At 41.0% G+C, this 17,559-nt stretch overlaps 1 protein-coding gene across 18 annotated transcripts in view; it reads right to left on the bottom strand.

Moving 5' to 3' along the window:
- LOC147343385 (liprin-alpha-1-like) overlaps window positions 1-17,559 on the bottom strand; it is a 98,670-nt gene that overhangs the window by 30,294 nt on the left and 50,817 nt on the right. For 15 of the 18 annotated variants that reach the window (XR_015156067.1, XM_086379854.1, XM_086379858.1 and 12 more), the window contains 2 exons: window positions 12,771-12,926; window positions 11,922-12,422 (listed from right to left, as the gene is read on the bottom strand). Coding sequence is in view for 15 of the 18 variants with exons in the window: in XM_086379854.1 (XP_086235980.1) it covers window positions 11,922-12,004 (83 nt within the window). In the remaining 3 variants the exon portion in view is untranslated. Of the gene's footprint in view, window positions 1-1,050; window positions 1,324-7,292; window positions 7,516-11,921; window positions 12,423-12,770; window positions 12,927-17,559 lie in introns of those variants that run through there. The other 3 variants (XR_015156068.1, XR_015156066.1, XM_086379867.1) reach the window with 2 other exon arrangements.

Raw genomic sequence — 17,559 nt, 5'->3', positions numbered from 1 at the left:
CACCTGCTGTACCACATGTTGGAGGGGTTCTCTCTAAGATGTTCTCAAGGGGGAGGGGGGGCAGGGGGGGCACTGTCTGTCTGCGCATAGAGGAGAGGGGCTCACAGGTGGAGGCTGGAGCCCCCAGCACTCTTCTGTTTTCAGAGTGACCGATAGGGAGTTTCTCATAAATCACGACACCCACAGACACGACCGCCAGAAACATCACGATTCCACATGGTTACACAGTTTGGGCCTGAGGATCTGAGGGTGAGCAAACGCCACTCGACTTGTCTGACCACTGGTATCACTCTGTCACACATCTCTTCAAGGAGCGGAACCTCAGAAAACTAGAGAAGATGGCCAGGCAGGCTGCCTCAACAGAGCCCACACAGCATGCTCCCATCTCTCCGAGAGAACGGGCTCCACAGGTGTCACCAGACTCGCCTGAGTGAATCAGAAGGAAATTTCAGCATCATCAGGAACACATTTGACAGGCAGTTGCAGGGGGGCGGGTGGGGGGATGAACCGGGAGACTCAGGTTAACATATATACAACACTGATACTACACATAAAGTCAACGAGTAATGACCTAGTGTACAGCACAGGGAAGTCTAGTCAGTGTTCTGTGGTGAAGTAAATGGGCAGGAAATCTAAAAGAGAGGCAGATACATAGACAGATAGATAGATAGATGACTGATTCACTTTGCTGTACAGCAGAAATTGACACAGCAGTGTAAAGCAACTATACGCCAATAAATGAATGAATGGATGAATGAATTTTTAAAAAAGGAACACAGTGGGCCCCCTAGAACTTGTGGAAATGAGGAGTCCACACCCAGGGTGCAGCACAGCGTCAGGGCTGCCCTCATGTTGGTCCACTGCCAATGGACCGCCTGGACCAGGCCTCTTCTACCCCAGAGACCTCGATGCAGAGGCAGGGAGGCAGCCAGTCGCGGTCTCTCCAGTGCTCTGCTCTTACTCACGCAGCCGTCCCAAGGCTGAGATCCCCGGGAGAACAAGGGACCCACATTCCACCTCAGGACAACAGACACAGCCACCATCACTCACTTTGCGGACATCCCGCTTAAGTTTCCTGTTCATGTCCTTGAACTTGAGGACGTCCTTCCTGGCTGTGTCCAGGTCCTCCTCCAGCTCTGTCACGTGGGCAGAGAGGGCTGCCAGGCGCTCCTTCATCTGGCTCTACTCCCATGACTGCCTCTCTATGATTTCCTGGAGCTTGATCACCTTAGCCAGGTCTTCCTCGTGGCTTAGAGAGCCGTTGGAGGGTCGCTAAGGGGGAAAGGAAACCTTACACAGCCTGGTTTTGGGAGGGAGGGAACACAGTACCTCCCGGCAATCGGTGAGGTCAAAACTGCCTTCTGTGCTCTGGGAGCTCACAGGACCCTTACAGCCACTCAGACCTACATGGTGCTTCGGTGAGAGGTCCCAACAGCCCTGCATAGAATGGATGGTAAGACGAGAATCCGACAGAGAGCGAGACCAAGGACTTGCCTTTCCATTGGGGCTTGGCATGTTTTCTTGCTCGTGATGTACATCAAGCACCCTGTCCATTAGTATTTTTTCCTGGTTATTCTCCTCTGTAAGAACCATCTGCTGAAACCAAAAAATTGAATCACAGTAAAGAAGTAAAGACAGCAAAACTCCACCTGGAAAAACTCAACTCTAAACTGAAAACACAACATAAAAAGAAACCACATGGTGATGCTATCCATCCCGAATACCACCAGGTGATCAGAGTCAGAATTTGTCTTCTTCTGGACAAAGGGGTACTTAAGAGATCCTGCAGCTCTGAGCCACAAGTCTAGTTTCAGTTCAGTTCAGTTGCTCAGTCATGTCCGACTCTTTGCAACCCCATGAATCGCAGCACACCAGGCCTTCCTGTCCATCACCAACTCCCGGAGTTCACTCAGACTCACGTCCATTGAGTCAGTGATGCCATCCAGCCATCTCATCCTCTGTCGTTCCCTTCTCCTCCTGCCTCCAATCCCTCCCAGCATCAGAGTCTTTTCCAATGAGTCAACTCTTCGCATGAGGTGGCCAAAGTACTGGAGTTTCAGCTTTAGCATCATTCCTTCCAAAGAAATCCCAGGGCTGATCTCCTTCAGAACGGACTGGTTGGATCTCCTTGCAGTCCAAGGGACTCTCAAGAGTCTTCTCCAACACCACACTTCAAAAGCATCAATTCTTCGGCACTCAGCCTTCTTCACAGTCCAACTCTCACACCATACATGATCACAGGAAAAACCATAGCCTTGACTAGATGAACCTTTGTTGGCAAAGTAATGTCTCTGCTTTTGAATATGCTATCTAGGTTGGTCATAACTTTCCTTCCAAGGAGTAAGCGTCTTTTAATTGCATGGCTGCAATCACCATCTGTAGTGATTCTGGAGCCCAGAAAAATAAAGACTGACACTATTTCCACTGTTTCCCCATCTATTTCCCATGAAGTGGTGGGACTGGATGCCATGATCTTCGTTTTCTGAATGTTGAGCTTTAAGCCAACTTTTTCACTCTCCACTTTTACTTTCATCAAGAGGCTTTTGAGTTCCTCTTCACTTTCTTCCACAAGGGTGGTGTCATCTGCATATCTGAGGTTATTGATTATTTCTCCCGGCAATCTTGATTCCAGCTTGTGTTTCTTCCAGTCCGGCATTTCTCATGATGTACTCTGCATATAAGTTAAATAAACAGGGTGACAATATACAGCCTTGACGAACTCCTTTTCCTATTTGGAACCAGTCTGTTGTTCCATGTCCAATTCTAACTGTTGCTTCCTGACCTGCATACAAATTTCTCAAGAGGCAGATCAGGTGGTCTGGTATTCCCATCTCTTTCAGAATTTCCCACAGTTTATTGTGATCCACACAGTCAAAGGGTTTAGCTGCAATCCAAGATTTCAAACAAAAGGGAAGCCCAGTGAGAGAGCTGGAGACTGAGAGGGCCGCTCCTTCCCTCGGGGCATCTGAGCAAAGCCAACTCTGCAAAGAAAAGGCAGGAAAAAGTCAAGCAGAGGGGGCTGGCTAACACAGCTCTAGAGGGTTCCTTGGGCTGTGGAGACAAAAAATCGAGCGCAGGCCTGATGAGTCAGTCCGGATGTCAGAAAACGTACCCAACACTCTGCCCAAACCAGCTGAGTGCTGAGCATCAGTCACCTCGTGGTGCTCAGGAGACAGATGGTGGGCTTCAGGACCTGCCGAGAATGGGGGGCCCTGGAAGGCACCCCCGGCTTCCAGAGCGAGACGCCGGAAAGCTCCCTGGTGTCGGGGAAGAAGGTCAGACTGAGCTTACAAGGACCCCCCAGCCTCAAGTCCCTCAGGCCCTGAGTGAACAGATAGCTCTGTCCCCACTGGAGATCTGCGTCAGAGGAAATGCTGGAGAAGGCAGCATCATCACTCAGAACCTCTAGGGTTTTCCGAACATAGTGTCCAACGTGCAACCAAAAAAGCAAAAGAGGGTGTAACAACAAACAGGACCAAGAGAAAAAGAACTGAACCAGATGCAGAGGTATCAGATGTATATCAGCATATCAGAGGTATGCTACAGGTATCGGATGCAAACGTCACCTGTTCAAAAATATACTTGACAAATGGGAAAAATTTCTGAGAATCAAAACCGACTCTAGAACTTTACAATAACAGTGACTGAATTTAAGAACTCAGTCTGTGGGCTTAACATGAGATTGGATGTAGCTGAAGAGAGGATCAGTGAACTGAAGGATGGATTGGTTAAAACATATATATAAGAGGGAAAAAGTATAGAATATATTGAAGGAGCCTGTTGTTAAACTACATTGTTAAAAACTATAAATGGGGACCCTCATGGTGGAGAAAAGACAGAAAGGGGAATAAGAAATGCCTCCAGGGGTTGAAACTAAAGAGCCTCTTAATGAAAGTGAAAGGGGAGAGTGAAAAAGGTGGCATAAAACTCAACATTTAAAAAATGAAGATCATGGCATCTGGCCCCATCACTTCATGGCAAATAAATGGGGTAACAGTGGAAACAGTGACAGACTTTATTTTCTTGGGCTCCAAAATTACTGCAGACGGTGAAATTAAAAGATGCTTACTTCTTGGAAGGAAACCTACGACAAACCTAGACAGCATATTAAAAAGCAGAGACATTACTTTGCCAACAAAGGTTCATTTAGTCAAAGCTATGGTTTTTCCAGTAGTCATGTATGGATGTGAGAGTTGGCCCATGAAGAAGGGAGAACACCAAAGAATCAATGCTTCTAAACTGGGGACTTGGAGAAGACTCTTGAGAGCTCCATGGACTACTAGGAGATCCAATCAGTCAATCCTAATGCAAATCATCCCTGAATATTCATTGGAAAGACTGATGCTGAAGCTCCAAATACTTTGGCCACCTGATGCGAAGAACTGACTCATTGGAAAAGAACCTGATGATGGGGAAGACTGAAGGCAGGAGGAGAAGGGGACGACAGAGGACGAGCTGGTTGGATGGCATCACCGACTCAGTGGACATGAGCTTGAGCAAGCTCCGGGAGTTGGTGATGGACAGGGAAGCCTGGCGTGCTGCAGTCCATGGGGTTGCAACAGGTCAGACACGGAGCGACTGAACTGACTGACAGGGACAATGGTAAGAGTTGGTTCAAGAATCAGACCATTGAGTCAAAAATGAAAACCACACATTGGTTTCAGCAGCTCTGCGGGTGCCTAAGGCAAGAAGAAAATGTTCAAGTGCTCAGAGGGAAAAAGGTGTGGCTTTTAATGGCACAACACTGAGAGCTGACTTTCCAAGAACAAGGAAGTCAGAAGATAATGGACTGGCATCTGTAAAATGCTGAAAAACAAATAACCACCAACCTGGAATTCTATACCCAACAAAAACACCCTTCAAAAGGGAAAGCAAAATAGAGACTTTTAGGGCAAATGGAAATGAGACAACTTATCACCCACAGACATGAACTAAAAAAAATATTAAGGCAGTGCTTTGGGAAAAAGAAAAGTAGTCTCTGACGGAAATATAAAAAACAAGTAAAGACCAACAATGAGGTAACTTTGAGGATAAATATTAACTCTACAAAACAATGATGTTAATGCCAAAAATATATCAAACAATTTAAAGTATAACAGTGACAAGGTGGAAATAGTAGTGTCGGGGAGGCAGTAAAAGTACTAAGTTAGACCTGAATGTAAAACACACGCTGTGTCTGCGAATGTGCACCCAACAACCTGACAGAGGAGCACAGAACTAGAGAAACACTTCATACTTCTAAAAGAAGGCAAGAGCAAAGAACACAGACTAGGTGGGACAAACAGAAATCACACAGCAACATGGTGTCTACACACTGAAATATCAACATTATAAACAGAGCCAATACTCTCATTAAAAGACAAAGTGTCCAACTGATTACAATGAAAACTATACACTATTCACAGCGGTACATGTTAAGATGGAAGGTATTTTAGACAGGTAAAAGTAAAAGATATCCAGGCCAACAAGGACAGAAAACTGACGTGGCAAATATCACTGTCAAATAGTGTCTAAAGAAAGAAGTATTACTAGCGATAAAAAGGAGCATCTCATACTGATACAAGTTCAGTCTAGTAAGAAGATGAGGATTCTAAATTTGAATGTACCTAATAACATAACCTCAAAATATCAATACATAAAAACTGACAGAAATAGAAAAGGAGTAACAGCCGAGTTCATAATCCCAGTGGGAGACGTTAAAGACACATCTCTCCTGGAACTGGGCTCCCTGGTACGTAGTCACCTGCAACCATGAAGTACCTGAAATGTGGCTGGCTCTACAATGAGATGCGCTGCAAGCCTGAAACACATGCTGGATTTTAAAGACTTAGCATGAAAAAAAGAACGTGAACTATTGCATTAGGTTTTATCATGTTGATTACACACTGAAATGATAATATTTGGGGTGTGTTAAAATAAAATATATTACAGGTAATTTCACCTACTTCTGCTTTTACTCAGCGTGGCTACTGGAATCTGAATTACATGAGTGACAAACCTGATGTAACTGATACACACGGAACACTGCATTCCCACTGATACATATTATTTTCAAGAGCCCAACGAACATATAACAAAAAGTATATTGGGCCATTAGGAAAGCTCAGATTATTTCAAAGGACTGAAATAATGCAGAGTATACTTAGGGACTGCAATGGGCTGACAGTTTATGGGCCCTCAAACTTCACCTCGCACGTGGTGATGATCCTAGGAGGCAGGCACTCTGGGAGGGGTCAGGCCAGGAAGGAATGGGCTCCCATGCTTCGAGGACAGGGAGAAGCAGCAGGCAGTCTAGGAACCAGGAAACAGGCCTCACCAGACATGGCACCTGCTGGTGATCTTGGGACTCCCCAGCCTCCAGGCCTACAAGAAACAACTTTCTGTTCTTTACCAGCTAGTCTATGGGATTTATAACAGTAGCCCAAAAAGACAAAGACAGGGCTCTTTGATAGTGAAGGACAGGGAAGCCTGGCGTGCTGCAGTTCATGCGTCACAAAGAGTCCAACATGACTTATCGAATGACCACCTCCACCACCACCACCTGATCTGAGTTAAGACTGAAACGGAACTCATCACTTAGGCTATTTAGTCTGTTTAGCACAGGCCAAAATGACTTGTATATTTTATTTCTCCAAAAGTGCCCCTTGATAGCATTTTACAGCCTGTACATAATAATATGAATACTTAGAAGCCCCTAAATAAATAGAAGTAAATACTTTAAAAGAAAAAAAAAAAAAACAAAAAACTAAGTACCTGGAAAATTACTGTTATTTAAATAATACATAAGATGAAACATATTCTAGGAATAAACTTTACTGATTTTAAACTGTAAAATAAACATTATTCTGAAAACTCAAGCTATACTTCACAACCAACTCTTTTCAGGCATTAAATATTACTTTCTCAAGAATTATTTAACACACATTTTTTAAAAAGTGTTCTTGCAAAAAATAGTTGGTGTGCCGGAGAAGGCAATGGCACCCCACTCCAGTACTCTTGCCTGGAAAATCCCATGGATGGAGGAGCCTGGTAGGCTGTAGTCCATGGGGTCTCTGGGAGTCGGACACGACTAAGCGACTTCCCTTTCACTTTTCACTTTCATGCATTGGAGAAGGAAATGGCAACCCACTCCAGTGTTCTTGCCTGGAGAATCCTAGGGACGAGGAATCCCAGTGGGCTGCCATCTACGGAGTTGCATAGAGTCGGACAAGACTGAAGCAACTTAGCAGCAGCAACAGCATAGTCAAGTACAGATTGAGAAGTTGATAACTTTCAAACTAAGAAAAATAGGATACCAATAACATCTGGATTTTATTTATCATAAAATTTCTTATACCTGATATTGTGGTTAATGTGGAGTAGTTTTTTTTCTCTACTTGCTGAAAAAGCCTTTTATTCAGAATATAAGAAAAAAATTTAAAATTTTGTGGAAGTCCCCTTAAATCCGGTGTGATAGTAGTTATGCTGGATTTTATTCTCACGAGCTCTGTTTTGTTTAAAAAATGATCCTTTATACTGTTAAAAAAAAAAAAAAAATAGTTGGTGTAAAGCATTTTAAAATCCAAGCAGTGAATTCCTGTTTTCAGCAAGGACATTCATTTTAAATATTTTAAAATACTTTACATAAGCCCACTTTTCTTCAAAACAGGGACTTAAATACATGCAATTTACTTTAAACCCAACTGGGTATCTGGAAACAATGTGATCAACTACCTGAAACATTTTTCAAATGTTTGAAAGTTTCATTAATATGAGGAATGACTACAAAGAAACCGCACTGATATTCACATGAACATATATTCAAATATTACGTTCTCCAAGACACCTGAGGAGGCTACCTCAAGGATAACATCATTGCTTAATACATTTTAAAAACCTCTCATTAGAAATTATCATCAAAAGTTGACAAGCATTCTTTTAGGCATGCTCAGTAACAGTAAATCTTACTCAGTTATGTATGGATACCACTTCAATAGGAATTCAATAGTTCTAGTGCTCAGTTTACAAGTCTGTATAAAATTCCTCTGAAGTAGAATCCTGAATGAAAACTAATATTAAAATTCTAGTGTTTGAGTTTCATTAATATGAGGTACCCAGAGCAGTCAAATTCATAGAGAAATAAAGTAGAACAATGGTTGCCAAAGGCCAGGAGACAGGGAGGAATGGAGAACTGCAGAATTTCAGTTTGGAAAGATGAAACTTCTCTCTTTACTTCAAAGATACCATGACAGAGGATTTTTACAAGATGAAATACTGACTCTTTCAAAGAGCAGACAGTCCCTGTTGCTGCTGCTGCTAAGTCGCTTCAGTTGTGTCCGACTCTGTGCGACCCCAGAGACGGCAGCACACCAGGCTCCCCCGTCCCTGGGATTCTCCAGGCAAGAACACTGGAGTGGGTTGCCATTTCCTTTTCCAATGCATGAAAGTGAAAAGTCAAAGTGAAGTTGCTCAGTCGTGACTGACTCTTAGTGACCCCATGGACTGCAGCCTACCAGGCTCCTCCATCCATGGGACCTTCCAGGCAAGAGCACTGGAGTTGGGTGCCACTGCCTTCTCTGAGACAGTCCCTAATTCATTGTAAAAACTGTTTCAAAGAACACGAGGAAAAGACCTCACTTTATGAAGCTATTACATCCTTGACACCAAAAAGGAAAAATACGTGGCAAGAAAAGAAAAACTATTAATATCACAGTCTATATCTCTCATGAGTATAGACACAAAAATCTTAAATAAAACATAAGAACTGGAATGTGAGATATGAACTTGGCCTTGCCTGCAGCAACAGGATTTCTACAAAGAATACATAAGAGAATTTACACACAATTAGAGCTAGCAGAAGAGTTCAGCAGGGATGCTCAATATAAGGTCAATATATAAAAATCAGTGGCATTCTTGTAGACCAGCAATAACCAACTGAAAAATGTAACAGAGAAAAGATCTCATTCACAATTGAAACAAACACTGTAAAGTACCTAGGAACAAATTAATGAATACATACATAAAGAAACAAAAAGATACTAAAACTCAGTATCACAAAGACAGAAATTTTCCCTGGATTCATTTAAAACCTAAAACAATTTCAACAAAATACAAACTGTTTCTCATGAAGAAATTATTCTAAAATTCAAACAGAAGAGTGCCAGAAACAGTTAAAATAATTTTGAAGAAGCATAAGGTAGAGGAAATGTGGGATTGAAACAAGGTTGTTCAAACAGAGCAGTAAATAAGAGAGCCTAAAAATGGAACTTGTATATTACAGCAATGCATTACTATTCAGATGGTCTATTTGATAAATGGTGCAAAAAGCACCATTCATATGAAAAACAAAAATTGTTACTCATAACATAGATAAAAATGAATTTCGAGAGATTAGAGCCATGAATTTAAAAATCAAATTTAAAAAACTGCTGGAAAAAAACGGCAGACCATTTTTATGATTTTTAGAGGTAGGGAGGCATTTCTTAAAACACAAAAGGCAACGAAAACACAAAGTGAAAAGACAAGCTAGAGAGCAGGATGTCTGCAATGCAAGTAACTGACGAAGAATTAAAACAAGAATAACAACAAAAGGCAAATAACCTGACAGAGCGGAAGACAAAGGCAACAAACAGGCAAATCACACAAGAGAAACTCCAAACAGCCAGTAAACATATGAAAACACCGAGGCACAAGGGAAATAAAAATAAACATCAAGACAGGCTTGAGATATTGTTTCAAAGGTTGACAAAAACTTAAAAGCCTGAGAACACCAAGATGGGGAAAAATGGGGAATTCCAACTCTATACTGACAGTGTAAATTAAAATAGTCACTTGAGTTGAAGATGCCTATATGTTAAAATGCCATGACTACACTTTTGGGTATACACCCCATGAACATTCTTGGTCATGTACAAGGAAGGTAGGTATTACAACAGTAAAACACTTGGAACTCTATGTCCATCAGCAAAATAATGAGTAAATGAATTAAAGTATATTTCTCCATTAAATCTCTCTACTTCAGTTAAAATGAACAAGTTAGTGGTACACATACTGTCGTGTATATTCTCAATAACTTAAACATGGCATTTGCTAAAGTTTGGTACTGAATGGTTTAAAAAAAAGTTTATGTATGTATGTCTGTGTGTAAATAACAGTTAACAGCAGCAACAAAAAATGAAAAAATGAGTAACAGAACATTCGAGCACTTATTATACAGAAGGCACTCTTCTAACTGCACGTAGATGCCTAAAAACAGTCCTAGGAGACAGATTCTACTACTATTTCTATCTAACATGATTACTCTTTTATTACTATGAGATTCCATTACTCATTCTACAGATGAGGAATTGAAGTGGAAAGAGGTGAAGTTGATCTAAAGCTATAAAACTAGTAAATAATAAGAGTGAGATATGAAGCCAGGATTCCTGACCCAGACTTTATACCTTAATAACTATGTTAGTTATTATACCATTTTCTATTCTTTTTAAGATGTTGGAAATCCAACATTATTTCTGTAAGTTGGAAATAAAAAACACTTATAGAACCTATAACTGTAAAGAAATGAATACATGCACAGGTTTTTATATAGCTCAAACTGGTTCTAAAGATGCTAAAAGATTCTTAGGAATGTTTTGAAAATAGTGGCATCCCAACTACTCTACTTTACTAATTTACATGTTTGAGGTCTGGTATTTTTCAGATCATTATTTCAGAGCCAAACGTTATTTTTTTTTATAGTCCTAAGATAATATATATTTGAAATCCTAGAAACCTTACATGGTGAAGCACACGATGTAATTCAATCATCTCTTTCTCTCTCATTAGAGGCAAAATTTGATTACATAGCTTCAGGACTGAAAACTCAGTTTCAGGACTGAAAACTCATATTAAGAGTTTTTAATAAGCAATTCTATCAAGAAATGTAATAACATTTCAATTATTCATTTTTTCTGGTCTCTCAATTATAGGTTGGTTTTTTAAAAGCCAGTAGCTAATATTTATAATATTATATATAAATTACAATAATATAATAATTAAAATGTAATTTTGTGTAGAATTATTTATACCACAAAATAAAAAAGGAAGTGGCATTTTCAGTCATCAAGTATTTACGAGAATTGACTATGTGCTAATTACACACTCCTTGTTTCCAGTAAAATTGGAATGTTTCTTAAAAATGTCTTTTATTCTCAATCTACACATTCCCATTCTCAATGCCATCATCTACTAACCTATAGAACATGCTTTGAAAAAATATGAAAAAGATGTTCTTGTGTTTAAAGAGTTCAGTATTAGGGGAAAGAGACAAGTAAACAGAAGTTATCTATAATGCATAAGTACTTTAATGAAGTGAGCAAGTCACTTAACATTTCTAAGCCTCAAATGAGATAGATGTTTAAGAACTCTAAATTACAGAGGGAACTTGAATAAACCATCTCTAAGGTCCTCTCTAGATCTAAAATTCTATGATTATCTGATCTCTTTAAATTAAAAGGTAAATCACAAAATATTCAGTATGCAAAAAAGAAAAACTAAGACCAACTAAAAGATGAAACTGTTTGTACAAATGCATTCTAATTTTTTTCAAAACTGTTAAAACTCCCGTTCTAAGTATCAGTAAAATTTCCACAGACACTGTCTTTTAATCAACATCTTCCCCTCAAACCTGCAGACTTCTAAGTAATCCACAAGCAACTATTCTGTGATAACAGAAGTAAAGTGCTTAAAAGCTCATGGCTTGGACTCACGAAAGTGATCTTTTAAAAGGAAGATGTTAACAGAAACGTGTGTGTGACATTCTTACTACAATAAATTTGTTCATTAACTTCACTTCAAAATTTTAATGTTCAGGTTTTTCATGAAGAGTTAAAAAAATAAAAACAGCTAAGATTAGCTCTTTTCACTGTTAAATATTTTGAAATTTAGAACAAGGTTTCCCTTACCTGATATGGACATGGAATGTGATATTCTCTGCAGCGTTCTTGTATCCACGTTGCTTCCCAGATGCCGTGGTAAGCTTACTCATAAAAGTAGCATCCAATTACAACCATGAGTGGTACGAGATACAGAGTGCTGAAAACACCAATCTGGATCATAAACTTCACCAGTTTATCCTGGTTCTCCTTTTCTAATGGAATCTCAACTCGCACTCTGTTTAGGGATATAATGCCGGCTAAAAGGAGTGAAACCCCAACTACCACATACAGGCAGAGGGTGCAAGAAAAAAATAACTCAAGGCATCAACATCGTAGAGGCCAACAAATCACACGCCACTGATACTGTCACCTTCAATTTTATTCATCGCTAAAAGGATGATGGTCAGCATTCCAGGGATGCCCCATGCACTGGCATGAAACAGCAAGAATTTCTTCTCAATAGCTTCACTACCCCACTTTGGCACAGCTGCCAAGAACCACGTGATGGTAAGAATCACCCATCAAATGCTGTAAAAAAAGAATAGAGTATCATAAGGAGCATGATACAGGCTTTACGAGATCCTTGGGTCACTGTGGAAGCCTGATACTGTGCAGGGCTGGACGCACTGCAGGCGACTCGGTCCTCAAGCAAAAACCCAATAAAGAAAATTAATGACTGCATCATGTAGCAGTGGCATAAATTATAATGGGTCTTTCAGGATAACAGAATCTTATCACATCAATCAAAAAAGTTAAAAAAGTAAACAACGTGGCAGAGAGGCAAATGACTGAAATCAATCCTATGAAATACCGAGCAAATGAAAGCTCTTCTCTCCTAAAGTACATATTTGGACAAGGAGGTGAACAATCACGCACTTGCAAAAGTAACAGCCAAGATCAGGATCAATTTTCAACTCTCGGGGACACCAAAAGCCATAGTCCCTCTGCACTGCCACTGAGGCTCCTTCAGAAGGATCGCCAGCTAAATTCAGGTCCACCAGCCGAGGACACGGCTCACCACAATCTGGAAACCTAAAAACACAAGACAAGAATCATTTACTTATTGGGAACCTAATGATTTGGATTTTTACATTTAGCAGTTGTGGCTTATTTATGCTTATGTCCTTGGAGAACATTATGATATGTCGAAGAAATAATGCAAATATCCTGCTTGTGGGTCATACAATGAGACATTGCACAGTTGGCAAAAAAACAAAAAATGTATACTTAATTTTGTTTTGGCTTCAAAGATATTACTCTTTATTAAAACAGGCACAGCCATTAATAGAGTAATTAATACTATTTATTTAGGACACAGAGTTTACAGTAAGATTTCAAACTATAAATAAGTATATATAAAACATACATAAATAAAAAGCTCCAGTAGAATAGTAGCTAAAAGTTTTTTTTTAACGTTTAATTACAAGATAGTCCTCAATTTACCCTAGACTCAAATAGAACTTTCTTTAAAATAAGAGGTAAAAATCTTCCCTAGAACAAGATGGCAGAGGAGTCGGTGGACATGGGGTACATCTCTCTCCAAGGATACATCAGGAATACACCTTTAGAGACAGAAGTGCATGCAGAACAGCAGCTAACGGCAGACAAGAGTACCTGACCAGTGGAAAAGAATATATAGAACCACGCAAAACTCGGTAGGACGAAGGAACTACGGGAAAAACAGGAGTGTTAGAAAGACTGGACCTGCCCTCGGCGGGTGGGGGAACTGAGGCAGGGGTCCAATCCCCGCATGGGGCAATTGTTTGAGTCAGAGGAGAATCATTTAAGGCTGAGAGTGAAACAGCTGATCTGTGGCAGCCTAAATGGAATGAGAATTAGACAGTCCTTGCCGCAGCCATACATACCCCAGACAGGGGCACAGGTCCCCTGGAAGGCGCAGCAGCTGGGAGCTGGAGTTTAGGGACTGTGGGGCAATCCGAGAGTGAGGGTTGCTATTGACTGCAGAGAGATGGATTGTGGGGATGTGAGGGAGGAAAGCCAGGCAGCCACAGAAGCAAGGCGATACTGCTGAGTCACGGGAGCCATCACCATAGCCTCTCTCTCCCCACATGCCACAATAGAGAGGCTGGCCCATCAAACACTACAGAGTAGGACCCCACCCAGGGTGCCACTTTAAGTGCCAGAGGCGCCAACCTATACAGTAGGATCTCAGCCAGGAGGGCCCCTCTATGTGCCTGACACACCGAACAAGAGAGAAGGACCCCAAGCAAGGTAGCCCTCTAAGTGCCTGAACAGGCGGAGCTACAGATTGGTCTTTTGATCGCCAGCTACAAGAGGCTCGAAAAAAGACTCTGACAGGGACATAACTTCTGCAGCGGAGGCAGTCCGTGTCCTTGCATACTTGGCACTGCCAGGGTCCCTGCAAGCCAAGCAGCTGCGCCACCTTCATGCTCAACTCTCACTGGGGCAGAGCTGCCACAGGCAAAAAAAGTCTTACGTCTACACCCACAGGGTCGCTTCAGTCATGTGCAGCTCTTTGCTGCCCTGTAAACTGTGGGCTGCCAGGCATCTCTGTCAGGGAGGAGGGGGTTCTCCAGGCAAGAATACTGGAGCGTACTGGCCAATACTGGTTGCCATACCCTTCTAGAGCACTGTATTTCCTGCTGCCCTAGCAGCCAACTCCCGTGAGTACCTGGTGCTGCCAGAACCCCTGCGCCCCAAGCAGCTGCACCACCTCCACACCTGGCCCTCACAGGGGCAAACCCAAGCCCTCCAGGGCAGCCCCGGGAGCAAACCCCAGTGGATGCCCCACATGTATATGTGGAAATGGAACCGCAATTAAACCCCAGGGGCAGTGTGGCTAAGGAAGAAGACCCAAAGCCTTACCACCAGCTGCATAATCTGCAGATTAAATCCACACGATCAACTAGGAAGACTCTGTCTCTATGGAATAAATAAAAGGTCACTGAGAGCTCCCACAAAAGAACACTCACTAGTTCTGACAGCTGTGGACACTGGAGGCAAGAACACACAGGAGTAGGACCAGATTAGAATCTGAGCTGCCCCACAGCAGGTCCAGAGACCAGCAGTGTTGGAGGGCATCCAAGGGCGGTAAAGTGGACTATGACTCCCAGCGAGGGCAAGGATGCTGACAGCAATGACTCAAGAAAAACATTTATTATTCTTATTTTTTGACTTGTTCTGTAGATTCTTTTTTCTTTTTTCCCCCCGCTCTGTTGTAGCTGTCAATTTTACTGGCACTATGAAATCCAATTAAGCTTTTGAGCTTTATTTTTTCTAGTCACATTTTTTACTGTTATAAACCTCTGCCTCTACATTGGGCTTCTGCAATTCTGTGGAGTTTTCCTCTTTTTTTTCTTTTCTCTCTTTTAAATTTTTTAAACCTATTTTTATTTTTTCTATATTTATTCCTTTGTTTGCTTTTCCTATGGTTCTTTTCCCCTTGCAGTTAATCTTTAACACATAAAAATCTTCTTTATCTAACTTTGCATGTCTATTCTTTGTTTCTTTCTCTCCTTTCCTCTCAACATGGTTGTTAGTTTTAGTTTCAATGCTTTATTCCCCAGTTGGCACTTTGCTTTAGTTTTGTTTTCCAGTTTGTGCTTTGGCTAGTTTTGTTCTGGTAGATATAATTTTTGGTTTCTTTTGTTCACTGGGTCAATCTATTGTACTTTATTTTTGTTGGACTTTTTTGATTTTGCCTATGGGTGTATATGGAGAAGGCAATGGCACCCCACTCCAGTACTCTTGCCTGGAAAATCCCATGGGCAGAGGAGCCTGGTGGGCTACAATCCATGGGGTTGCGAAGCGTCGGACAGGACTGAGCGACTTCACTTTCACTTCACTTTCATTCATTGGAGAAGAAGTGGCAACCCACTCCAGTGTTCTTGCCTGGAGAATCCCAGGGACAGGGGAGCCTGGTGGGCTCCTGTCTATGGGGTCGCACAGAGTCGGACACGACTGAAGTGACTTAGCAGCATGGGTGTATATGTGTATGTGTATATTCAGTCACACTTCTTGATGTTGTTATAAACCTCTGCCTCTACATTGGGCTTTTGCAGTTCTGTGGAGTTTTCCTTTTTTCTTTCTTCTTCCATTTTTTTTCTTTTCTCCTCTTTATAATTTTAATTTTTTTAAAACCTATTGTATTTTTTGTATATTTATCCCTTCCTTTGCTTTTCCTACTGTTTTTTTTCCTCTTGCAATTAATCTTTAATGTGCATAAATCTTCATCTATCTCTATTTAAATCTGCATGTCCATTCTTTCTTTTCTTTCCTTCCTTTCCTCTCAACATATTTGTTAGTTTTGTTTTCATTGCTCTATTCCCCACTTGGCACATTGCTTTAGTTTTGTTTTCCAGTTTGTGCTTTAGTTAGTTTTGTTCTTAACTGGTAAATATAATTTTTTATTTCCTTTGTCTGCCGGATTAATCTACTGTGCTTTATTTTTGTTGGACTGTTTTGACTTTGCTCATGGGTGTATATGTATATGTGTATATTCCATTATTTTAACTATTATTTGCCTGATTTTGTAATTGCCATTTGTCTGGGGTTCATCTTTGGTTTCTCATTTTTGGATATTTGTTTTAATCTCACTTAATGCCATAACAAACCACTTGTGGAATCTTTGTTTCTGACCAGAGATCAAGTCCCAGACCTTTGGAGTAGGGACACTGACTCCAAGACCCTAGACTACCAGAGAACTAACCATAGGGAGTATCCAACAGTGAGAACTCACAAAAGGAAACCACTTGAACACAAGACCCAGCACCACCCAACCACCAGTAGCACTCTGTACAGGACGCCTCATCTAAACAACAAACAAAACAAAAATACAAACTCAATCATCAGCAGACAGGATTACCACCTCACTCAGCCTTACCCATGAGAGGAAACGCAAACAAACAAAGAAACACTCAGCACAAATCTCACTCCACACAAAGCTTACACAACCAATGGACCAGCCTTAGGAGGGCAGAAACCAAAAGAAAGAATTCAACCTTCTTTAAGGAAAGAATTCAACTTTGCTTGAAGCCTGGGAAACGGAGACTTCAAACACAACAAGTTAAGAAAAAATTATGAAAAGGCAGAGAAATACTTCACAAATGAAGAAGCAAACTGGAAACACAGAATTCCAAATAAATGAAGAGGAAACAGACAAACTACCTGAAAAACAATTCAGAATAAGGAGAGTAAAGACGATCAAAAACCTTGAAAACAAAATGGAGAAAATGCAAGAATCAATTAACAAAGACCTAGAAGAATTAAAAGAATGAAAAGAACTGAGCATAGTCTCAGAGACCTCTGGGACAACAGCAAATGCACCAACATTCAAATTATAGGGGCCCCAGAAGAATGAGAGAAAAAGAAAGGGTATGAGAAAAATTTTGAGAGATTATAGTTGAAAACTTCCTCAACGTGGAAAAGGAAATAGTCAATCAAGTCCAAGAGGCTCACAGAGTCCCATACAGGATAAACTCAAGGAGAAACACGCCAAGACACACACTAATCAAAGTAACAAAGACTAAACACAAAGAAAGAATATTCAAAGCAGCAAGGGAGAAGCAACAAGTAACATAAAAGGGAAACCCCATACACTCAACAGCTATCTTTCAGCAGAAACTCTGCAGGCCAGAAGGGAATGGCAGGATATATTTCAAGTACTGAAAGGAAAAATCTACAA

This window comes from Bos grunniens, chromosome 27, assembly GCF_055505025.1.
Source record: "Bos grunniens cultivar Pamir isolate PY7600 chromosome 27, Bosgru_T2T1.0, whole genome shotgun sequence".
NCBI lineage: Eukaryota > Metazoa > Chordata > Mammalia > Artiodactyla > Bovidae > Bos > Bos grunniens.
Note: the sequence above shows the minus strand (reverse complement) of the source record. Positions and strands in the feature narration are given on the sequence as shown.